Source organism: Xyrauchen texanus, chromosome 44 (genome assembly GCF_025860055.1).
Source record: "Xyrauchen texanus isolate HMW12.3.18 chromosome 44, RBS_HiC_50CHRs, whole genome shotgun sequence".
Lineage (NCBI taxonomy): Eukaryota > Metazoa > Chordata > Actinopteri > Cypriniformes > Catostomidae > Xyrauchen > Xyrauchen texanus.
Window position 1 is genome coordinate 29,966,469 of NC_068319.1, and position 18,467 is coordinate 29,984,935.

Consider the following 18,467-nt stretch of genomic DNA (forward strand, 5'->3'; position numbering starts at 1 on the left):
ACCTCTAGTATTGTTTTAGATGTAATGAATGTTTAAGTATTCAGTGTACATTGGAGACGTGATGCAATCATGTGCTGACTTACATTTATGTTGTTGTTCTTGGCAGATACCTTCAAAAATACTTAAACGGGTAGTTAAAGGGCAGTTTACACAAAAAGGACATTTCTGTAATCACTACTTACCCTCAAGCCTATATGAGTTTCTTCTGTGGACCTCGGTCACCATTCACGGTCACTTTTTTTCCATACAATGAAAGTGAATGGTGACTGAACCTAACATCCACACTAAAATCTCCTTTTGAGTTCCACAAGAAGAAAGAACGTTATACAGCTTTGCAACAACATGAAGGTGAGTTAGTAATGACAGAATTTTTTTTTTTGAGTGAACTATCCTTTTCAGAGTCAGTCAATAATCATTTAAAAATGGCCATTTAATGTTGTTTAAATGCATTTAAAATGAGACAATATTGTTTGTATAAATGTATATTAAAGAGAGATAGATAATAATAGATTTTCATATTAATTAAATTATTAAAATTATAGTATGTATATTACCATTTTATTATTGTTTATGCATATTACATATTTATTAAAATTGACTTATTCACATGGCAGATAAAATACCTGTATAGTTAAGATGGAGCTCTAGAGAGATGAGAGATGTAACAGGAGTTTAAGTATTTCTCTTCACCCTACAGCTGAGCAGTTCTGGTTGCACACGAAAATATAGCTATTTCTGCCTTTTATTTGTGCTGTATTATAATGAGGGAGCGCCACAACATGAAAGGTGGTAACTAGATTGTTGAATTTAAACGGTAGCACATCGCTTGCTTACAGAGAGTACAACGGCATTCTCTTGTTGACTGAACAGGTTTATAGAGCTGTAGTATCTTAAATTCAGGAAATATGCACTTCATCACTGGGCGTGCTCACACTAAACTCAAGCATTCAATGAGCTGCTGAAAGCTGCACAAGAGAGAGAGAGAGATGTGGAAGAGCTGATTTATTTGCTCAGATTCTGGAATAACAGTTTGATAGAAAAGATTATTGATTTGATTTGTTCATCTGTTTGGATTGGCTTACCAGTTCTCAGCTACATGTTAAAGTTAATAAAATAGTGAAGGAATTCTCCAGATTATGATCGTTTAACATACGGACATGGTTAAAGATGTGCGCAATACTTGCAATTCCGTGCTGAATTTCAGTATGTGTGGTATTCTGTCTTTCTCTCACATTTAAGACAAGAGCTCATCTGAAAACACAGATCTTATTCTCTTCACCTGTTTACCTGTTTCACAGCCACCTCTGCTAAGATGGGACTGGTTGAGACGAAACTAGCCATTATTCCTGGTGCAGGTAAGTGTCTATATCTATACTTGTATTCCTATGTTTTGGGTTGACAAAATACATAGATTAAAAGCTCAATGTCCAATAAACAATAAGATGCTAATGCAAATAGCACTCATTAAGTTAATAAAAAGACTCCCAGAAATGCACTTAAAATTACCTGAACTCTAATGGTATAGATGTCTGCCATAGTCTCTGTAAAAACAGACTAAGCTACGATTATGCCAGTATTGTTGACAGATCCGTTGAGCTCTGTATAGTTACTTGTGGTCACAATTTTTAGGCATGTTGTTGAATTGGGAAGTAGCTTTGTTTGAGTAAATTGTCCGTCCAGACAGTCAATGAGGGATCACTCAAGGGCTCTGGACCTTTTCGACTTCCCGCCATAGAGTTTCTCTCTTTAGGATGAAAATAGGTCTCCAGAGACTTGGCACCCACCCAACCAGTTAGAGATTTTTTTCAGAGTCCCTAGAAATAGAGTGAATTAGATGTGAGCACAAAACATTTTTTTGTTTGGCAGGCATGCTGTTTTGTACCCTTACGTACTGTCACACGTGACAATTAATAACTGGGTCCTGTCAAACATGTGTTTCTGCTACAGCCAGTTACATTACCAGCTGCTGGCTTTCGCACTGACACAGGCATCTGTAATTTATATTTGCTCAAACAGTTACTCATACAGTCTTTTAAACCACATAATACATTTATTTTATATACAAACAACAACTCGTCACCGAAGTACCATGATAAAAAGTTTACAGCTCGTATATGATTGTGTCAGCCATCATTCCAAATGTTCATTGATTAAGTTTGCAGACGATGCTGCCTTGGTTTGGCTTTTAACAGATAATGAACAGGACTACAGAACTGAGGTTGACCACTTTTATGAATGGTGTAGTGAAAACTCACTAATTTTAAAAATTTCAAAAACAAAAGAAATGGTCATTGACTTTAGAAAAAAGCCCCCTCCATTGCAACTGGTTACTATTAATGAGACAGTTATTGAGATTGTGGAAGAGTATAAGTACTTGGGTACTATTATTGATCATAAACTCACTTGGTCAGCCAACACATTAGCAAGATACTCAAAAGCACAGCAACGGCTTTTTTTTTTAAGAAAATTGCGCAGCTTTAATGCAGAGACTAGCACCCTGACATTGTTTTATTTAACCTTTATTCAGAGTGTGGTGATTTTTGCCATCCAGTGTTGGGGAGGGGGGTCTTTCTATCCAGAACAGGAACATGCTGGACAAGGTGACAAAAATGGGTAGGAAAATTACTGGATCAGATGTGAAAAGCATCACAAATCTTACTGACCAGCATACCCTCAATTTGGCACTGAGGATACTGGAGGATCCATTGCACCCACTTCGCACAGAATATTCCCTCCTCCCCTCACGATGTAGATTTAGAATGCCGCGAACAAAGACTAAACGACATATTACATCATTTGTGCCGAGGAGCATTCAATTATTAAATGGATCATCTATGGGCACATAGATTTATTTTAAATGTGCATTATTGAATATATATCTATTTATTGATTCTTTAAGCTGTTGAAAATTTTAGATGCGTATTATTGAATATATATCTATCTATTGATTCCTTAAGTTGTCAAATTGATAATTTTATGTCACTATTTGCTGTGTTATTGTTGTTCTATGTTTGTTGTGGTTATGTTTATTGTGGTTCCCATGAGTGTAAAACAAATTCCCCATGGGGCAATAAAGGTTTTCATCATCATCATTTCATCATCATACGCACAGTCAATACATCAAGTGCGATCTTCCTCCGATGATTGCTGCCATTTGTTTACATCAGCAGCAGTTGTCATTCATCAAACAAACTCAGTCTTACCAAGCACACATGTTTATTTTATCTAACAAACAGCCTAATTGTCACCAAACTACCACGATTATAGTTTGTATATAACATCTTGTATATGCACAGCCATCATATCTAAACACGATCTTTCCATACACACAGCCACGTCTACTTATTATTAGGTGCAGATGTGGTTTTCATTCACACAAACAGCAACTCAAACAGTCTTTTCATGCATATAATACGTTTGTTTTCTGCAATTGACAGCCAAACTATTTCAAAAGCACCACAACAACAGATTAGAACTTGTATACTCACAGTGAACACATGCTGATCGAGCGTGATTATCCAATGCATGCTGCCATGTCTGTTTACCAGAGCTTGTCACACACATACACAATGTCTGAGAAGTGGTTTTGTTTGTTCATTTGTTTTTTACAGGTATAAAAACTAAATACATAAAACAAATACAGTACAGCAGAAATATGTTCACATGTTTACTATTGTTGGGGGTAACAGCTCAATATGAATGTTGAGGAATAAAAACTCAGACACAAGTTTGCAATCAATTGAGAGTATAGTAATCAAGAAAAGTTATTAAATTCCTTTGAGGTTTTTGACTATGGCAGAGTCACATGTACAGGGCTCCATAAACAATCCAAACATTGAATGAGTTAGACATTGCAACGGATAGGCATTATCTCCTCTAGGACAGGAAGCCTTCTCGTGAATCTCGATGGAGTGTGGCACAGTCACACAATTTGACAATAAAATCATTAAGAAACTTGAAGTTCCAGTTCAAATGAGGTATATATGTTGTATGCCTTGGTTGCTTTTATGAACCGTAAAAAACATGGATAATAATAAAAAATAACTGAAATCTCCTCTCTCTCTCTCTCTCTCTCTCTCTCTCTCTCTCTCGCTCTCTCTCATACAATTACTAATGATTGAATTAAATGGTTATAGAATAATTGATTAATTATGTAGTTATTATAACAGATATATTTTTGTGAATAAATGCAGTACAATATAAATGCATATCCTCCAGGAGCTAGTTAAATAATCACTGTTATTGTAATCCTGTCATGGGGCCAGAACCTCAGTCACCCCTCAGATGACCTTATTGTAAAAGGAAAATATAAATTTTAGTGTTTTTTATTATTTTTATTTTTTTATGACAAAAATTAAAAATGTAAATAAAACTTTTAAAAATACTCGTCTACACTCTGACCACCATCTATCGGCTTTGCAGTGTCACGTGCATAAATAACTCCAGGGGATACTGCAGGACCCTACAGATGAAAAGGTTGAACACATTTGCTAGCTGGCCTGTTAGTTTAGGGATAGTTTACCCAAAAATGAAAATTCTCTCATAATGTACTCATCCTCATTCCATCCCAGATATGTATGGATTTCTTTCTTCTACTGAACACAAACAAAGATTGTTAGAAATAATATCTGAGCTCTGAAGGCCCAGTAAGCACAAAGGCAACATAAAATTATTCCATATGACTGCATTGGTTAAATCCATATCTTCAGAAGCCTTATGATAGGGATGTGTGAGAAACCGATCAAAATTTTTAACTATAAATCTCAATTTTCAGAACTACATACTTCCAACTTCTACATACTTTTTTTTTTTGGAGGAGAATATATATATATATATATATATATATATTAGTAAAAATAATACTTAAATATTTATCTTTTTCTCACCCACACAGATTTAAGCTGCCTTTATATACTTTTTGGAGCTTTGTTTGTGTGTAGCAGAAGAAAGTCAGTCAAACACATCTGGGATACTAGTTCACCCAAACATCTTCCTCTCTTCCGAAGCCCTGAAATCTCATTCCCAATTTTATTTAGATTTAAACATGATGCTTTGATTTATAGTACCAGGTTTGACTTTGTTTATGCCAGAGCAGCATTTTTCTTTTTCCATGTATTGTACGCAAACATGATGCCCCAGTTTAAATATGCAGAATAATGAGATTTAAAAGCTGCAACGAATGATGACTGAAATTTCACAAAGGGAACAGCCTTTAGGATGGACTTCACAGAGACAGTAAATGGCTACCAACCACATTATTTGCCTGTTTAAACAGAAAATATCACTTCACTGCTTGCATCACTTCATTATGCTAAAAGTTAATACACAGACAATAAATTACTGCTAGTCTCAAAAATTGTCTACGAAAAAGTATACTTAATCTGCTTGATGCATGCCTTGTATTACACAAAACTAACTGATGTTGGCTTTGTTCATACTGTATACCCAGAGAGTAACTGGCTCCCCTAGCTGACTCTTAACATCTTATGGACTTTCTGAACCTTGCCACAGTCACATTTGGCTTGCTCACTGGCTGCCTAAAGACAAAAATGACCAGGCATGATTATCAAACTTTTTTGATGAAGCTGTTCACTGGGGACTTTTTGACATTTATTTGATTATGAACATTGCAATATGATTTTCTGTAAAGCTGCTTTGAAACATTGTATTATGAAAAGTGCCATACAAATAAAAGTGACTTGACAAAGCTATCTTATGGCTTCTGAAGACTTGGAATATTGCACATGAGATGCATGGATTATGGTGGTATGGTAAAGAGCTAGGTGATTAACGATGACAGAATATTCAACTATTTTAGAGCCAGAAACCATTATTTACCATTATTTTTTCTAGCCAAAAATACACTGCCCTGACTTCCTCTCAGCATGAATGACTCAAGGCAAATTTCCCTTTAGGGCTTCATGAACAATTTATAATGTTTTTTTTTTTTAATTATATATAATTATTAATCTCCAAAGATAATTCTTGAATTGTCTCTAAAGATAAATGCTTACTGAATGTTGACTGATTAGTCGCTCTTTAAAAAATGCAGTAGATCGGCTTGTATGTTTACCCAAAGACCTGTGAGTTGATGTATTATTTGTTGGTCATATTGAAGTCTTGGGTCTATTGAGAATTATTTATGAAGTAGTCCTTAAAACACAGAATGTTTCCAGTTGGTGATTTAAAATTAAAAATAGTTTGTTGGATTGTAGCTTGTGCTGAGGGTTACTCAAGAGACTATGGCCTGCATGAAGCTTTTTTTCCAGTGACTCAGCACACAGTGGGGTTGGAATAGCACTGGTATGGTGAGGGAATATTCACACCATGCACTGACCAGTCACATGGCCACATGCTTTGGGCACATTAATGGATGAATATGCCATTGGGGAAGGTCAGGATTAACCAGGATTAGGGCCTTCCTCTGATAATTCAGATGGATGCAAGCAAAAGCAAAATCATTCTACTATTGGCTTCAGTTTTTTTCAAAGCCATTCATGTTTTGTTGTAGAACCAAGAGACCATGTGTTGTGGTATAAAGATGTGTGTGTACTTTCTGCTCCACTAAGGCCACCAAATGGAATTGCAAAAGAAAAAAAATGACTGTTTACAATAGGTTTTCCCAAACACTCTCCCAATCTTCCACTGGTTGGACATGTAATCTTGCCCCAATAGCAAATAACATAGATTTACTTGTCAGACTGCTCAAACAGAGTAACATTTTAATTGCACCACTGTGTTTACAATTTTCAGGGAGTCAACCTACAAATGGCATGTTTTTCCCATACATTTCTGCATAAGAGTTCTAAGCCATGAACCAAACCAACCAGCTACGAGGTCAATCATACAATTTTAGACTTTAATTTGAATCAAAGTATTTGAAAATCGGACAAAAAGACAAAGATACTGTGACTGTGTACTTGTCGTTTTTCATGAGGGAATTAACTACATTCCTATGAAGCATGACACAATTAAATGAAAACTTTACAAAAAATAAAACAATTGATTTACAGTTGTTAAATATGAGAATAGAAACAATAGCCAATATTTAAACTAGTGCTGTCAGTCGATTATAATTTAATCGCAATTAATTGTATGATTAAAATTAATTAGTTAATTGTGATTGTGAAAGTACTGAAATTTTACTCTGTATATACTTAATTTCTTATCAAAATGAATTATAAATTATGTTGTATTAAACATTTTCAAACAAAGCATTCCACAGTAAAAAGATAGAATGCACTAAAATAGCACCAACTTGAGTAACATTATACAATTCCCAAATTTTAAGTGTGGGAGGTTGACTAATTGAAATAACTATTGTCACTGTATTTTGCGTATTCATTTCAATGATCATTAAATCTTTTAAACCCTCATCCTCCACAATATTGATCGTGCAATTGTGAAGCTGCATTTACATAATTCATGCTGCTTTTAATTCCACATGAAAAGTGAACTATTTTTTAATTTAAGCTGACACTGTCCATGTAATGATACTTCCTCCAAATACAGAAGCGCAATGTGACGCAGGAGAAATATCAATGCTTTACTCCATAGGTCATGTGCGTCTATCACAAATCCCATCTGGGCTTTATTGCACAATAAAAATTACGGATAAGAGGTCCTTTCATCATCACCTCATCTTTGAAAGGAATCGCTGTTGTGTGTGTGTTTGTGGTGTGCATGTCAGTTTAATGACACAATATACATTGCAACGGCTCCGCCCTGTTCCAACTGGTGTTCAACACTCGCACAGAGCTGAATAAAAAGTAAATCTAAAGGAAATTGAACATTTGAAATTAATCACATTCGTTAATGCGTTCATTTCTACAGCTCTAATTTAAACTGAAGCATATTGCAAAATATTCAGATTTATACAAATATTAGTAGTTTGAGGGTGAAGGGTGCATCATGGAAGTGGGCTGTTTAGTTCAGAGCTTGTTTAGCACACATTGTTGGCTGTGATTCGCTGATTGGTGGATCTTTCTCTATTTAACATAATATTTTTTTATATGAAGCTGAAATAACATAGTTTGGTTGCTTCAACAGGAGCGCATACATCCAGTAACGGCCACAGAGCTCATGGTAGGTCTGTCTTTAAAGTTTTATAAATTGTTGAGGAAATAATTGGGATTTTCTCTTTTGGAACCAAGCTGTTATGCTCTATATCAATATCTAGAGAGCTGGGTAGCCTACAGTGCTGTGATAAAGTTTTTGCCCCCTTCCTGATTTCTTCTATTTTTGTTTTAGATCTTCAAACGAGATATAACATAATACAGAAGCAAACACACAATACAGTTTTCAAATATATAGATATTTTTTTTTATTGAAGCAAAAAAGTTATCCAATAACCTATATCACCCATGTGAAAACTTAACTGACCCCTTAAACTTAATAGCTGGTTGTGCCACCTTTAACAGCAACAACTGCAACAAACGCTTCAGATAACTTGAGATTAGTCTTTCACAACGATTTGGGGGAATTTTGGCCCACTTTTCTTTGCAGATCTGCTTTAGTTCAGCCACTTTGGAGGGTTTTTGAGCATGCCTGTTTAAGGTCCTGCCACATCATCTTAATCCTGTTCAAGTCAGGACTAGGCCACTCCAAAACTTTAAGCTTCTTTTGACCCATCCAGAGGTGGACCTACTCCAATGCTTTGGATCATCGTCTTGCTGCATAATCCAGTTGCGCTTGAACTTCAACTCACGGACTGATCACCAGACTTTATTGATTTTCTGGTAGAGTGCAGAATTCATGTTTCCCTCAATTATCCCGCAAGCAGAAGCAGAAAAACAGAAGATATCAGGATGGGGCAAATACTATTTCACAACACTTTATATGCATACATGAATATACAGAATATAAATACTTTATTTAAAACAAATAAGATACACAAACAATTGCTTAATAGAAACACATATAATTACATTTATTTTATAAAATATGTACTCAAATGACTGTTAGTAGGTTTTGAAACTGACACTGGGCAAAACAACCACTTCTGTTCTAATTACTAGAATTACTGTTCATTTCTTTAGAAGTAAAACTTTTTAAATGTTTTTAAAGGGAGAAAAAAAATTCAGAGAACCTTTTCCCACTGTACTCCCAGTAATGTTTAGTTCTTTCCGCTGTGTTGACTTGTTTATATGATGTATGGGTCTGTTACTAACACATGTGCACTCTTCAATAACCTGTAAGAACATTGCTACTTTCATGCACATTTTTATGAGATCTCAAAAATCTTGCACAAACCAATTTACAACCAATTGGTTGATAGTTTAGAATAAAGGACAAAAAATGTATGAGAATTTTTTGACTTGTATTATAATTGACACGTCACTGGTTAATTTCATTACATGAGTCACAAACCACCCACAACTTACTTTGTGCATGTGCAATTTGCAATAAGCAATGGTAAAAAGTTTACTTTTGTACAGCTGCAGATGTAATAAATCTCAGTCATAATCCTAGCTGTGCGATACAATCACAGCGTCTCAGCTTTGTCTTTCAAAAAATTTGAATTAAATTCGAAAATCGAATTTGCACTGCCCCATAAGGTTTTTTCAACACAGTTCGGCATCAGTGTTGAGTGTCTAAAATTCTGAAAAGCATATTTATTTTTATTACTTAGTGGATGGCTAAAAATTTCGGAATTTGTGAAGGCTTTGAAATCAAATGATAACATCTCTCCATCGCATGGTTTAAATGGAATAAATTGGATCACCAAATGTGCTTAAACAGACAGCATGCCTGAAACTGTTTATTTCAAATTAAGGATTAGTTAGAAATTAAGTTGTTACCAGCACTGATAGGCTTATCTATTGACCTTGGTAAAATGTCAAAACCTCATTGCATATTTAAGACTTTTATTCCTAAGAAAAAAATTTGTGTATGAGTGAGTTAATTACGGCACATATATACTCACCCACTTCTCATGACCTCAACTTGCCCCAGTTATCCTGGCCCAGATCCTGCAGAAGAACATTACAGATCGAGCTGTCTTTTCTCATCACTAGCCTACGCAAATGATCACAGCAGATATGTAGACCTATGGTGATTTATAATGGGAGTTAAGCTGTGGATATTTCAGATAAGTAGTTCTCTGGCTATAGCTCACCTATGCAAGCTGCAGCTTTGCTGTGTTTTAAGATATTTCTATTTATGGTAATACTTCTTTGCCATCTGAATATTGTACTGTATATACACTGATCAGCCACATTATTAAAAACACTGACAGGTGAAGTGAATAACATTAATTATCTCGTTACAATGGCACCTGTCAAGGGGTGGGATATATTAGGCAAGTGTAAGGACCTGAGCGACTTTGACAAGGGCCAAATTGTGATGGCTAGACACTGGGTCAGAGCATCTCTAAAACGGCAGGTCTTGTGGAGTGTTCCCGGTATGCAATCAAAAGTGGTCAAAGGAAGGACAACCGGTGAACCGGCAACAGGGTTATGGGCGCCCAAGGCTTCTTGATGCACGTGGGGTGTGAAGGCTAGCCCATCTGGTCCGATCCCACAGAAGAGATACTGTAGTGCACAAATTGCTGAAAAACATAATGCTGACTATGGTAGAAAGGTGTCAGAGCACATAGTGCATCGCAGCTTGCTGTGTAGCCGCAGACCGGTCAGAATGCCCATGCCTGAGCTCTGTCCACAGCCAAAAGCGCCAACAATGGGCACGCGAGCGTCAGAACTGGACCATGGATTAATGGTAGAAGGTGGCCCGGTCTGATAACTCACGTTTTCTTTTAGATCAAGTGGACTGCCAGGTGCATGTGCGTCATTTACCTGGGGAAGAGATGGCAGCAGGATGCACTATGGGAAGAAGGCAGGCCGGCAGAGGCAGCGTGATGCTCTGGGCAATGTTCTGCTGGGAAACCTTGGGTCCTGGCATTCATGTGGATGTTACTTTGACACGTACCACCTACCTAAAGATTGTTGCAGAACACCCCTTCATGGCAACTGTATTCCCTGATGGCAGTGGCCTCTTTCAGCAGGATATTTTGCCCTGGCACACTGCAAAAATTGTTCAGGAATGGTTTGAGGAACATGACAAAGTGTTCAAGGTTTGACATGGCCTCCAAATTCCCCAGATCTCAATCCGATTGAGAATCTTTGTGATGTGCTAGATTAGCAAGTCCGATCCATGGTGGCCCCACCTCGCAGTTTACAGGACCAGGACAAGAATCTGCTGCTAACATCTTGGTGCCAGATACCACAGGACACCTTCAGAGGTCTTGTGGAGTCCATGCCTCGACGGATCAGAGCTGTTTTGTCAGCACGAGGGGGGTCTACATAATATTAGGCTGGTGGTTTTAATGTTGTGCCTGATCGGTGTATGTACAATGTTGGTTATGCTACATTCAGTTATGGATAGCTTGTAGCTTGGCAAGCTATAGTTTCAAAGTAGTTAAAGGAATAGTTCACCCTAAAATGAAAATTCATTAATATTTATATATATATACTGTGTGTATGTGTATATATATATGTAGTATATATATATATATATATATATATATATATATATATATATATATATATATATATATATATATATATATATAATATTTGATTATATCTATTCATGTGACAACACTGAAGAAATTACACTTTGCTACAATGTAGAGTGTGTACAGCTTATATAACAGTGTACATTTGCTGTCCCCTCAAAATAACTTAACACACAGCCATTAATGTCTAAATCGCTGGCAACAAAAGTGAGTACATCCCTAAGTGAAAATGTCCAAATTGGGCCAATTAGTAATTTTCCCTCCCCAGTGTCATGTGACTCATTAGTGTTACAGGTGTGAATGGGGAGCATGTGTGTGAAATTTGGTGTCATCGCTCTCACACTCCCTCAAACTGGTCACTGGAAGTTCAACATGGCACCTCATGGCAAAGAACTCTCTGAGGATCTGAAAAAAAGAATTGTTGCTCTAAATAAAGATGGCCTAGGCTATAAGAAGATCCTGACACCGAGCTGCAGCACGGTGGCCAAGACCATACAGCGGTTTAACAGTACTGGTTCCACTCAGAACAGGCCTCGCCATGGTCGACCAAAGATGTTGAGTGCACGTGCTCGGCGTCATATCCAGAGGTTGTCTTTGGGAAATAGATATATGAGTGCTGCTTGCATTGCTGCAGAGGTTGAAGGGGTGGGGGGGTCAGCCTGTCAATGCTCAGACCATGCGCCGCACACTGCATCAAATTGGTCTGCATGGCTGTTGTCCCAGAAGGAAGCCTTTTCTAGATGATGCACAAGACATTTACATTTATGCATTTGGCAGATGCTTTTTTCAAAGCGACTTACAGTGCAATTAGTACAGGGACAATCCCCCCGGAGCAACCTGGAGTTAAGTGCCTTGCTCAAGGACACAATGGTGGTGGCTGTGAGGATCGAACCAGTGACATTCTGATTAACAGTTATGTGCTTTAGCACAAGAAAGCCCGCAAACAGTTTGCTGAAGACAAGCAGACTAAGGATATGGATCACTGGAACCATGTCCTGTGGTCTGATGAGACCAAGATAAACGTATTTGGTTCAGATGGTGTCAAGCGTGTGTGGCAGAAACCAGGTGAGGAGTACAAAGACAAGTGTGTCTTCCCTACAGTCAAGCATGGTGGTGGGAGTATCATGGTCTGGGGCTGCATGAGTGCTGCTGGCACTGGGGAGCTACAGTTCATTGAGGGAACCATGAATGCCAACATGTACTGTGACATACTGAAGCAGAGCATGATACCCTCCCTTCGGAGACTGGGCCACAGGGCAGTATTCCAGCATGATAACGACCCCAAACACCCCTCCAAGACGACCACTGCCTAGCTAAAGAAGCTGAGGGTGAAGGTGATGGACTGGCCAAGCATGTCTCCAGACCTAAACTCTATTGAGCATCTGTGGGGCATCCTCAAACGGAAGGTGGAGGAGCACAAGGTTTCTAACATCCACCAGCTCCATGATGTCATCATGGAGGAATGGAAGAGGACTCCAGTGGCAACCTGTGAAGCTCTGGTTAACTCCATGCCCAAGAGGGTTAAAGCAGTGCTGGAAAATAATGGTGACCACACAAAATATTGACACTTTGGGCCCAATTTTGACATTTCACTTAGGGGTGTACTCACTTTTGTTGCCAGCGGTTTAGACATTAATGGCTGTGTGTTGAGTTATTTTGAGGGGACAGCAAATTTACACTGTTATACAAGCTGTACACTCACTACTTTACATTGTAGCAAAGTGTAATTTCTTCAGTGTTGTCACGTGAAAAGATAATCAAATATTTACAAAAATGTGAGGGGTGTACTCACTTTTGTGAGATACTGTGTGTGTGTGTGTGTGTGTGTGTGTGTGTGTGTATATATATTACTGCCAAATTCAAAGTAAGAATACTCTATTTGGTAACAAACATCCATCTGCCCTTAATACAAATCATTGTTTTACAGTAACCATAGTTTAACTATGGTATTTGTTGTAAAAACATAGTAACCACAAAATCAACAACTGTCATGTTTACAATATGTAGTATGATCATGGTTACAATATGGAAACTACAGTATTACTGTTGTAAAACCATAGATAAATGTATAAAAACGATGATTTCTGCAACAAAAACAAACATGGTGAAAGTGTGTGCAGTTTTGGCTCATCTGCGGCTCTTTCCCCGGTGATTTCCATGTAATTACTAGTATACAGCACTCTCGTTGAGCGATGTCTGCAAACAGTGCCTGTTTTGTAAATGTTTTCGTTGTTATAATTGACTGCAAAAAGAAAATGTTTCCAGACAAGAGGCATGAATAGTGTAGGGGGCTTCTCTATCAGTGGCTCGTTTTCTCCACTTGCCATTTTCAACTTCACACAACGCTAGCAGAAAAATGAAGTCATCAGGTTGACCCACGTAAAACACAGGCTGAGCGTATCCATATACAGATCCATTCAGGTGCATTAGCGGAGGTTGTAACTGCGTATCTATTTGATTCTTTATTTACTTTGCAAAACTTTGTGCTCCAGATGCGTCAATGAACTTGAGGTGAACCGCGGTACCAATTCTTACCGAACTGTGTGTGGCAAACCGTATGGTTAGTTTTTTCTGAGAAACATTACACCCCTAATAAACATGTATCTTTCATAGACTCATGAAAGTGCAAAAGTGAGCCTTGGCGGAAGTCGATGCTTTTGGGTTGTTTCTCACCACAACCTGCCGGATGTCTTCAGAAGACTTGGAATATGAAACATATTAAGTTGTTTGTCCAAAATCCCTAAACCAAGATCAAAATGATCAATTGCAACTCCTCCTAGATCATTCAATCTACTGTACATCCAACAGAACTGGCACAGACCTTCAGACTGTTCTGACTTGGTGTGCTGTGTCTGTTCTAACCAAAAGACAACCTAATGTACATATCGGTAACGGATGCAAAGTCTGGCAAATTCTTATAACCGATCACAGACCATATTTAAATGGTTCTTAACAAGATTAAATCAAACATAGACATGCAGTCTTGACGAGTAATGAAAAACTTTTAGCAGCGTTTTATAATTAGAATGCAGAAACATTTAACTGTTCTGCATCAATTTCATTCAAATTATGATACATTTGGAAAAACTTGGGATTACTAGCAGCATTAAAGTTTTTAATTTATAAGAAATACATTTTGCTTGGTCACTACCGAATTGTTCTCGCATTCTGTCTGCCAGTCTCATCAAATTATTTGTGACCAAGCTAATGTGAAATATCCATTCGATCGACCTACCTAACCATTGTGTGATCTCACACTGCATCGTGCTGTCTCCCAAAATGAACATGGATGAAATGCTGGACTATAGGCTTATACCTGTATGTTCTTAGTTATCAAGGCTTGCAGATGTTTGTTTTTGAAATAGGACTAGTATTGAACTTTAAAATTGACCATGTTGTCACCATGGTTCATTTAGAACATAACCAAAAATGACTTGCGGGTAAATTTTTAACTCCGTAATGGCTCTGATTTACTGCTGACTTACACTTTATATTGTCATTAGTGAATCAAAAACGATTCACTAGAATTAATCAAATGCTACATAAGAAAAAGAAAAGACTGTTTATAAAAGCTTGTTTGATTATTACCTCAGCTTGCTCTGCTGTAAGTCTGTGTAATACAGTATCACAATACAATGTGATATTAAAAAGCAGTTAAATTTGTTACTGCTTGTTACTTGTTACTGGAAAAGCTATATTATTTTGAGAACAGCAGTACTGTCATGCTACTGAAAAAATTTTGTCGTTACTTTTTCAAATTACTTTTTGCTACTTTTAGTTCATTACTGTGTGAAAAATGTGCATATGTGTTGTTTGACTACTATTTGTTGAGCTTTTCCAGACAATTCAATTAATGAATAGTTTAATGCCCAAACATTAGCTTCAATATTCATAAAAATTGGTGATAGAAACGTGAATGCATGGAGGAAGGACACAAGCAGCAGAATGTGGGGCCAACTCATGTAGAGTGCACAATCAAAACAAAGTTGAAGTTTCCTGCTTATAAAATGAAAATAAAGGTGTCATCCTTTAATGACAAATACTTCAATTTCATCAATTAAATCAATTTGAGTAATGATAGGCTGTAGTTTGGTACTAATAAAATCAAATCAACATCAACTTTTATTTGTAGGGTTGGAGTACTGGCACCGATTTCCCATTTTGATTCAATTAGATTCCAATTTTGATTCTATTCAATATCAATTCATTTGGGAATATTTCATTTACAATGTTTTGATAATGTTGCCATCGCATAATGTATGAGACTGAAAAATATTTGAGGATTATCTTTTTTCCTAAAACATTTGGCTATCAAGTTAGTCTACAAAACTAATATAATGCAATGACACACAGGCGATAAAAACAATTCTCCAAATTTGGAATAAGGATCTTATTAAACAAAACTCTACCAATCAAATAAAACAAGCAAAAATAAACATTTAACGCAATGTTTCATCAGAGATATGATTCACACAGTAATACTGGTTATTGTTTTGTATAGGTACTGTATCTGTAAGAGAACTTCTCACAAGGCAGTTCAGGTCAGTCACTTTTAATGTTGCCACAATGTAGTACAGACAGCTTCAACAATATACATATACACACAATACGGCACTGAGTCTTCAGCTACACACATATCTCTCTGTCTCTCTCTCCCTGTGGAGGCCCTCTGGCTGCTTTTTTGCTGCTCTCCCAGTGCTCACTGAAATTAGAGACAGGTGTAAGACATAATTTAGCTCAGGTGTAAGCACCCTTACCGCTTTTCTCTCCCGGAAGGGCGCATACCACGCCCCCGCTGCCACAGTATCCATTATATTATTCATAGGTTTATTAAGCATTAGGGTTATTGAACATTTATATTTTGTGATGTTGGGCCTTATGTATTCATATATAAGACACAGGTAGGCCTGCACACAGTTGTAAAGCCTGACTGAGGCCTACACACACAGTCAGAAAATCATATTGATAACAACCGCGCCAACTCCTATTGGATGAGGCGCACAGCAGAACACCCCTCAAAAATGACGTAATCTGGAGTAGAAATACTTCTGAGATTCTCTGGCCGTTGCTTCCAGCAACTTTGTGTGCCATGCGTAGACACAGCTCATCGCTGCTCTCAGGTGTAGCCTTGTTGCACAAGGAAGTAACGTACAATTTGAAACTGTGTCTATACAACTCCATCTCGCTGGACGAGTTGAGATTACTCTGTATTCCACCCGAACACTAACGTATCCGAAGGAGATCACCGAGCAATCCGCATCTCCAACTGTTTGCCTGCAGAATTGAAGAAAGAAGATTTCTCTTCCCTCTTCAACCGTGTCGACATCATTGATTTCTCTGCCAGCCCTCTGAGAATCAGCAGCCGTACTGCCTGCTGACAGAGTGTGGAAATGGTTCAAGTTTATGTCTGGGCAGACATAGAATATTATAGTGTGTTATTCTTGTGTATCAAGGTTATTGTTTGAACAGTTTACGGACAGAGTCCGCTCATTGTTGCTAATAATACTTAAGGTATTAATGTAACGTAATGTTATCATGGATGAGATCTGCTGTGTTGTATTCCAACCACGTTGGACTGTTGTTTATTTATGCCATCACGGATGAGACTGGCACACTGAGTTTATCAATGAAAGAACCAAAGACCGCGGGACGTTTTATGAGCCGTTCACCACGTCTCTAAGTGATAAACTAACCGGCTTCGGTGCCGCCACTTTATTCTCTCTCTCTCTCTCGTACTAACCACACACACACACACACAACCCCTCACAACCAGTTGTTGTTATCGTACAAGCGGAGACATACGGTAAATAGGCAGATGCCATTAACCGGCTTCTCTCCACCCACATTCATGGACATATTCTCTGGCCTGAAATCTCATGTGACGTACTCTCCACGACTGTCACGTCTGCCATTTTGTGCGCAACACACACACACACACATACCTTGTGCACATTTTTTTAAGCACTCTCTTCTACAGTACAGTATGTACTCACTCATTTGGTGCTGGGAAAGCCCATGAACAATTTTTCTTGTTTCAACTAAATATCAGAACAAACCAATTAATTACAGTATACTTTATACTGGCCCACAGGCCAGACTTTGGACACTTGGTGTAATGGCAAATGTTCCTGGGTCATACACGCTGTGTTAATAACACACAGTGATGCAAATCTCAAAGGTTTAGCTTTATGACAAATAAGGGCTTGTGGGTTTAATCAGAGCATTAAAAGAATGTGTGAAAGTGCAGAAATTAGGAATGAATTGTTTTAGGATGGCATAATATAAATATAAAGATTATATTGACATTTTAATTTAACAAATGATAAAATACGAGTTAAAAAAACAAATGTAAATGTAAAATTGGTAAACTAAAGTTGAACTAAAAGAGAAACCTACAACATTAAAACCACCTGCCTAATATTGTGTAGGTCCCCGTCGTGCTGCCAAAATCGCCAACTTGCATCTTAGAATAGCATTCTGAGATGCTATTCTTCTCACCACAGTTGTACAGAGCGGTTATCTATCCTTCCCAGGCTGCTGGAATCCGGGTATTCTGTAATACAAGCCCCATGTGAGACGTGTGTTTGTGCATGTTTGCAGATGTGTCCAGGGCAATAATATGCAATGTCCATACTGTGAGACGCCTAAGACAGTGCTACAGGGAGACAGGAAGAACAGCTGATCTTCCTCGCAGTGGCAGACCATGTGTAACAACACCTGCACAGGATCGGTACATCAAAAGTCCCGCGTGTGTGATTTTTTAATTTTTTTATTTACAAGTACAGGATGGCAACAATAACTGCCCGAGTTACACAAGGAATGCACAATCCCTCCATCAGTGCTCAGACTGTCTGCAATATGCTAGGAGAGGCTGGACTGAGGGCTTGTAGGCCTTTTTGTAAGGCAGGTCCTTACCAGACATCACTGGCAACAACGTCGCCTATGGGCACAA

The 18,467-nt window shown here is 37.7% G+C and overlaps 1 protein-coding gene across 2 annotated transcripts in view; it reads left to right on the forward strand.

Annotated features, from left to right (window-relative positions):
- Positions 1 to 18,467, forward strand: part of auh (AU RNA binding protein/enoyl-CoA hydratase) — a 63,999-nt gene that overhangs the window by 23,186 nt on the left and 22,346 nt on the right. The window contains exon 6 of one of the 2 annotated variants that reach the window (XM_052117731.1): positions 1,299 to 1,355. The exons of the other annotated variant lie outside the window; for it this stretch is intronic. Coding sequence (XP_051973691.1) covers positions 1,299 to 1,355 — 57 coding nt within the window. The remainder of the gene's footprint in view (positions 1 to 1,298; positions 1,356 to 18,467) is intronic. 2 annotated transcript variants of the gene reach the window in all.